Raw genomic sequence first — 8,023 nt, forward strand, 5'->3', positions numbered from 1 at the left:
CGCCCAACCTGCCAAGAAGAGTGGGCGAGAAATCGGGCCCAATCTGGCAACAATGATGGAAATGCCAGGTTTCAATATCTCTATCCCCCGAAAGCATCTTAGAAACATGCATTAATTTGAGCTGGGACAAGTTTACCGAATTGGATATTACATACTCTCCATCTCTCTCTATATAGTGTAGATTAGAGAAATACCACGAACAAACATTCATGCAATAATATAAAAGAAGGTCCAGTACTTCCGATACAATCGCGTCCCGTCGAATCTGGCAACCCGAAGTAAGCTCTCCTGACTGGCTCATCAGCTGATTGGATCAGCTTAAATTCTGCAGCCAAGGCTATGTTAAAAATGGAAAGAAACTTCATGCTCCAGTTTACAAATCCAGTTTTTATTTAACAATTTATTCAAGGTGATTGATTTTTTGTAAAAAAAAAAAAAATACAACTAAAACAGGTTCATCAGATTCCATTTAGGCGATTAAGTGAGAAACGTCAAGTTGAATTGCAGTACCCCCCCAATCGAAAAGTAAAAATCTGTTGAAATGGCACTGCCTATTCCTGACGTTGCGCCCAACCTTAATCTTGTGAGGGAAAACCTTCTATAAGCACTGTGGGCAACATTAGAACTTTGAAAGGGCCTCTTCAAAAATATATCATTCTAGGAAGGTTGGAAGAGCAAAAGGTCTTGGGGAGAGTGGCTACGACATTTACTATTATTCATAGCATTTACATAGTAACACTGACTATTGTAGTGATATAAACCCTAAAAAGACCAGTAATTGGCAGAATGTAGTCGTAGTGTGCAACAGTTTGTGCTAGTTGTGATGGTATGCATCTAATGCATAGAAATCAGCTGGAATGTCCACCAGAAGTGCATTGTATGTCAAAAGTGTCTTGCAATAGTGAGACACACAACCAGTCTTTCAGACAGTTGGTGAAGTAAACTCAGCTAAAAACTAAATAAATTACAGTAATGCAAAACATTGTTTGAAAAACTTTACATTAAAAAAGCCAACTATGTATACCTGAATATGAGGATACCACTTCTTAACTGAAGTGCAATAGAAAGCAACATTTTTCAGGTGTCTGGTGACATCCAAGCAAGGTAAACTAAATGACTCTCGATGGCAGTGCAGTCCTCGCCATTTTCAACAAACCACATGTTTACCCGCACACACATCATAACCTGTCCTCATTGGTCACTTAAATCATCAATACATTTTTAATTTTCATAGCTCCTCCTTCTTGTTGACTTTCCCAGGTTGGTCCATGCCAAAGAAGGAGGACGGCTGGCCATGGACGTCACGCTGTCTCTTCACAAAGGCAGAGAAAGAGGAGACACAGTTTCCAATGAAGTGGTCCGCCTGGCCCAAGATGTAGAGGTCCGTCTGGGCCAGCTCTGGCTGGAGAGTCACCACCTTCACCTGCAACAAGCCGGACAGCAGTTAGCACCAATAGGAATTATATTAAGGGCTTTTTCAGTTTGGCAGATTTGGTCTGAACAATGGTCTCAAACTTATTTTTTTAGGGATATGGTCGATATGCATATGGCTCGCGTTTATCAAGGCTATGAATGAAAAAAGTGATGGCATTTGGGGTTTATCAAACAAAATTTAAAAATGACTTGCCATAACTTGGCTTGATTAATCCAGCGGACATATTGGCTCTAAGTACTAGGTTGGTGGGCATTAGGTTAAAGTTGAGTAGGTTGGTCAGATTACCCTGAAACCTGACCTTTACCTCACCTATATGGAACTTAACAGGTAGCCAGACCAAGATTCATTTGCCTGGATCCCTATATAATAATTGGTTCTGCACCAGATTCTCAGCTAATGATCAAAACTAGTGGACAGGATGAAAATCATTCAAATCGGCTTGAAGTGTAAGGAACCCAATTCTACTGCTCTATACACCTTTCAATAACACCTACTGCTCTTTACACCTATTGCTCTACTGCTCTATACACCTTTATCTCAATTCTATACACCTTTACATTTCGTGTTTGCTCATTCGCGTAATCGAGCAATCGCGCACAAAATACATTTCAAAGTGGACCGGCCCACTTCCCGATCTTCCCGATGTCCAGTCCCTGCTGCAGAGCAAATTCAAATCACCAGAACAACGGGCTGGGGGTCTAACACCATAATATATATAAACTATAACCGCATTTCACATTAATCGCAAATATCCGCTGTTTCGGGTTTTCCTTTGTAGGCGCGTTGAGAGGAGCGGGCGAATCCGCTGCTCTATGTATGGGAAACACTGAACGTACATACGAAACGTAACGGAATAGTGGCACAGTGGATTCACCTTCTTCTCCAGAAGCTTTTCGAGGTCCTTGCTGTAGGACTCTGAGTCGGTGGCGATGTAGACGGAGCGGGCGGAGGTCTTCCCCACCCAGAGCTTCACGGCTCTCTGGATCTCCGTCAGGTTTGGGAGGCACATGGTCAAGGTGAGAGGCAGGGCGTTCTGCCGGCTGTAGCCCACACACTGGGGCGATGCCATGAAGTGGGGGCCAGCATCCCCCTTCTCCAGCATTTTGCAAGCATTTTGCTGCAAGAAAGAATCATGGACGAATTGAGGAGGAGATGTTTGTATAACTTAACAAATATTAATCAAATGACGTAACACGGTCCTTGTCTATTTATTGGATGATGAGTATAATAACCAATCACATACTTGGACTATAGAAAATGTGTATATATTTTTTATAACATGATAGATGACTAAAGCAATTCCTTGAGGATCAACATTATAATCGATGTATGACCCGATAAACATATGATTGGGAATACTTGTTCCAGCACTAGTTAGCGCCGAGCTAGTTGGTCTCACCCAGTCAATGCCGATCCTCAGATGAATGCCGACGTACGGGCGGTCCAGATGGGCAGCGATGAGCCGCTCCCCGTCTGCGGACATGCTGTCAGACCACACCAGATAGCGCTGGAGCCACACGTGCTCCTCCAGCACCGGGAACTGAGCAGGGGCCCCCGGAAGGGCCAGGACCGGGTGCTCTGAGGAAGGGTACCTACTCAGGCCAGGAGGAGGAGTCGGGGAGACAAGCAGATAGAAAATGTTTGAAGAAATAACAAGAATAATCCTTCTAAATGATTCAAAGAAGTCCTACTGACACAACGGAAATCAAACGCTACACTGCGCGTGGTTTATTTTATCGTGTGAGAATGATAGGCAAGCTCAATCGAAAACGCACTTCTTAATCCATTGAGATTGATGATATGCACTGAACGCAATACCACCAAACAATATGGATTTGTCAAAGTCCACTCCGACATGGTCCCAGAATGGACCAAATGGGTTTCCGTCCTGCAAAAAAGACCAGAACAAAAAGTTAAAACAGACCATTTTTCCCAAAGATATAGCAGTTTGTCTTTCAGCCACCAGGAGGGGGAGTTTCAAAGTCCACTATAAGTCATCGCTAACTCACCAGTTATCAATTATACAACCATTTGTTCGAGTCTCACCTTCATGGGGCAGGATTTCTTGTCTGAACTCCTTTGTGCAGCCGTTTCAAAGCAGTAGGCGTTTCTCCGGCCCCGTGGCCAGTGTTGAGGAGCTAAATGCTGCATGAAAGCCTCTAGACTGACCACACGGTGGTATGCAGAGAGGGCATCCAGCTGGAAGAACTGGCTGTAGGGTTCATGGACCTAGCAGAACGACACAGTATGAGGAACAGAACGAATGTTGTATGAGGAACAGAACGAAATAGACTCATGCTGCATGATGAATAGAACGACATAGACTCATGCTGTATGATGAATAGAACGACAAAGACTCATGTTGTATGAGGAACAGAACGAAATAGAATCATGTTGTATGAGGAACAGAACGACATACTCCTGTTGTATGATGAATAGAACGACAGTGTTTCTCATACATAGACCAATGTGTGGCACAGCGCCACAGAAACAACACTGAGCACCATAAATTGATTCTGCTTTTATTTATTAATTTTTTACGCAATTTTGTACGATAAATATCGTTCCCTTCATTCATCTCCGCAAAGCACTCTTTCTCCATGCCGTTCTCGTTCACACACGCACGCAGAGACAAGCGCGCATACATGCCAATGGTGCGCGGGTACAATACCACTTATTATATCAACCCAAGTATCACTGATACATGCACACGGATTCGCCCGCTCCTCCTCTCAACGCGCCTACAAAGGAAAACCCGAAGCAGCGGGATATTTGGCACAGAGAAGACGGTCGGCGAGATCTGGAGTTTTCCAATGTTTAGCATGATATACTGTGCTCAAACACACCTGCCCAAAAGTATTGTTGACTCAGAAGAGATAATGTTAGCCTTATGAACTCAACCTTATTGATATTGAACATCCCGCACCCTAAGTCAGCATAGACAACGCAGCAATGCGATTAATGTGAAATGCGGTAATAGTTTAGATAGATTACGGTGTTAGACTGGGTACCCCCAGCCCGTTCTGCCGGCGATTTGAATTCGCTCTGCAGCAGGGGCTGGAGAGGAGCAATACATTTCTTTCTGTTTCCGATCCCCTATTACTGGAGACAATCACTGGAGCCCTCCCCCCCCCCCCCCCCCCCTCCCGTTTAGGACTCATCGTTACGTATGATGAATGACTAATGGCCGAGAAGAGACACACAGATGAAGATGTATACTTAAGAGTTCTGAAGTTAGTGATCAAAAGATGTGTCAAAAATTACAACTGATATAGGGTACATCTTCTTGACGTATATCATTTCAAAATAAACATGTATAAAATAACTATAAACTATTGACAAAAAAATACTGATTGCGAATAACAGAGCTACCATCTATTGAAGTCAAATCGTATGAGTTAATAGTATTAGTGAAGCATCCATGATGCTTCCATGATGCATCACTGACCCACATTCAGCGACCAAACCTGACAAAGAGTGGTGCCTACATAAAGGTAAGGGGGTGCGTGTTGCCTACATTAAGGTAAGGGGGAGTGTGGTGCCTACATTAACGTAAGGGGGTGCGTGGTGGCGGTACACGATCCATGGAGGCACTGCCAGGGTGCGGTTTAACATCTTGGCGAACGCCAGAGAGCCCAGCAGGTGATCAGCCTGGTTCCCGAAGCGACCTGCGGAGAAATAGAACTCAAATGAGCCGATATTCAAACAAACCCATACACTGATGCATATTGTTTTACATGTGTAGTCCTGATGCATATTGTTGTACATGTGCAGTCCTGATGCATATTATTTTACATTTTCAGTCCTGGTGCATATTGTTGTACATGTGCAGTCCGGGAGGTCCGTGACGACACAACTGAAGGAAAAGTCGAGTCTTAAAGTTCAGTTTATCAACAGGAAAAGTACATACAACACAGTGGACCCGTGTCGTGGACGCATTGTAACAAGAATTACACAACAGGATTTCTTCGTTGATTGCTTTTTATGCAATGAAGATGACACAAAGCGACAGAGGAGTCTACTTGTAAACTTGATAAACACTTTAGATGTTAGTTTACTTCGATTTATACCATGCGAGCATGTCACGTTACACCCAGAAAGGGACACTTAAGAACATGCAAAACAGATTTACCCATGCACGGACAGTACAACACATAGCCGTTATGGTCCCAGGTCAGGTCCTCTGCCACAGTCAGGCATACTTGTTGAATAAGTGCTAAAAGGAACCATGTGAAGAGGATGTTCTGTGAGGCTTGTTGATACTCCGCCATTGTGATTTATCAGACTACCCAGAATGCACCGCCCGCGTTGGTCTGCCCGACTGCTGCATTTGCATTTGCAGGCTATATCAATATATTGCATTTGATTGCATTTGCAGGCTATATCAATATATGAAACATAATTATGAATCCAAAAGGCTATATCAATATATTAAATATTATTATTAATCCAACAGGCTATATCAATATATTAAATATAGTTATTAGTGGCCAACAGGCTATATCAATCTATGAAAAATAATTATTAATCCAAAAGGCTATATCAATATATTAAATATTATTATTAATCCAACAGGCTATATCAATATATTAAATATAGTTATTAGTGGCCAACAGGCTATATCAATCTATGAAAAATAATTATTAATCCAACAGGCTATATCAATATATGAAATATAATTATTAATCCATTAATACAGTGTAAAGTTTGTGACTAGATTTGCCCTGACTGAATGCTTCTTGTGCGGACACAAATTGAAGTCGAATAATTCGAGAAATAGAACTATGGATTTTATTAAAGGCCTATTATATTATTTTATTTTGTTGCATACTTGATAAAGATCTGATGCCACAACTCACAAAATTCAAAGATGGATTTATATTACACACATTTTGGGATCAGCACAATGTTTGGTACTTTTGTTTGGTTATTTCGACCTACTCATATGAACAGTGTTCTTCATCTGAGCATTTAGCGTTCAGAAAAAGTTGAGAAAAATATTTACAATTTAGCTCTTGCCATATCTTTTCTTCAAATCAAATGATTCGAATCTGTGTATTATCTAACATTAAAGACCCTGAAGAAACAAGGAGCAGAGATTCCAGACATCGGCCATTAGGGTTGTTATTGGTGGCCAAAATGCTGACTGGGCCCCAACAATCTCACTGCACTGAGCATGAGCAGAGCAATGTTTGGAAATGGGGTGACATCATTTCTTTAATATCGTACAGTGCACATCTCTCTCCCTCTCTCTCTCTTAAGATAGTAGAAACATAATAGAAAATTTGGAAAACTTTAATCTATCTTCATCTCCTCGCTCAAACGGGAAACTAATACGACCAAAACATAAGCATAATGCATCTGCTGATACACAGGGGACATTTATAGATGTTCAAGAAACAAGTTTGACACTTTATTATTTTCTCCAAACCAACTTGTTGTCCTACACTAGGACCCCCCTTGGGCCACCGCATCGATGACGTGGACATGAATGGGACTGTTCCACCCATTGGCCTTATCAAAAAGAAGCAGGCTGTCTACCACCTGATACCACCACTAATCACAAAGCTCCCAGGCCCAGCCGAAAAAGAGCTCTTGTACCTCATTGCTGGACTCACCAGTGGACCGTATTTGAAGGGAAGGATCTCAATACCATTCCTTTTATGACTTTCTTGTCATTTTTAGGCTGGTTGTTGCAATGGATTGGATGAGAACTTTACCTTTTAGGAAGGTAGTCCCAATGTGCATCAAATGTGTGATGCAGTAAGAAAACCTTCATGAGACATCCAAAGAAAGTAACAATACTCAGAGTAAATCTATTTTTTGCCAGCTTGAATGAAAGCTCTGCTGTGTGGGTTGTCGTTGTTAAGCTATCCCTGGGCAGCAGAGTGGCATGTCACTCTTTCTATCGCACTTGCTGTGCTCATTCATTTAAATATGTTTATCACCAGTCCTCTCTATAATGTAACTGCTCATCAGTTTTAAACGAATCAAACTGCACATAGCATATTCCCACACATTTAACAAGGATCATGAAAGGATCAAAATCAAATATTTAGCTTTCATTAATCTTTGGGATCATTGCGGTTATTTTGAAGGGGTCGAAAAGGAAAGAAATGTAAAAGCATGCGTGTCTGTCTATTGATTCATCTGTGAGTGTGCCTGCTTGAATGAAAGTTGTGTTAAAATAAGGGCTCTGAGGTGCAGCCAGGTGAATATTTCCAGCACTCCAGAAACCGTTTAAGATTTGACTAGAGCTATACACAACATAAACACACACACACACACGTTTCTGATCAGAGGCTGATGACAGCTGCAGGATTCATTTCAGGGAAGCTCATCACTTTCTTGACTCAGCCTCATCATCATCATTGTCGTCCTCATCATCATCATCAACTTCTTCTTCCTGAAATGCAATTGCTGGCTGTCTTATGCATCATGTCTAATAAGGACTGATTCACTGGATGCTGGGTAGAGATAGAGCCATGACGGTCTGAGGATCCTTCTCCCTTCAGTGTGTTTTACAGCTGCCTCTCTGGTAACATAGGGAAAAGGTAGAGAGAGAGAGAGAGAGAGAGAGAGAGAGAG

The 8,023-nt window shown here is 42.0% G+C and overlaps 1 protein-coding gene across 1 annotated transcript; it reads right to left on the reverse strand.

Annotated features, from left to right (window-relative positions):
* Positions 1-342: 342 nt before the first annotated feature.
* On the reverse strand, positions 343-5,763 carry pofut1 (protein O-fucosyltransferase 1). The gene is made up of 7 exons (XM_056586189.1): positions 5,568-5,763; positions 4,982-5,103; positions 3,482-3,664; positions 3,211-3,323; positions 2,835-3,027; positions 2,310-2,552; positions 343-1,423 (listed from the first exon to the last, which is right to left on the reverse strand). The coding sequence occupies exons 1-7, from the start codon at positions 5,704-5,706 to the stop codon at positions 1,229-1,231; spliced, it is 1,188 nt and encodes a 395-aa protein (XP_056442164.1). The 5' UTR covers positions 5,707-5,763; the 3' UTR covers positions 343-1,228.
* Between the last annotated feature and the right edge of the window lie 2,260 nt (positions 5,764-8,023).

The sequence above is a fragment of the Gadus chalcogrammus genome, chromosome 1, assembly GCF_026213295.1.
Source record: "Gadus chalcogrammus isolate NIFS_2021 chromosome 1, NIFS_Gcha_1.0, whole genome shotgun sequence".
NCBI classification, from domain to species: Eukaryota; Metazoa; Chordata; class Actinopteri; order Gadiformes; family Gadidae; genus Gadus; species Gadus chalcogrammus.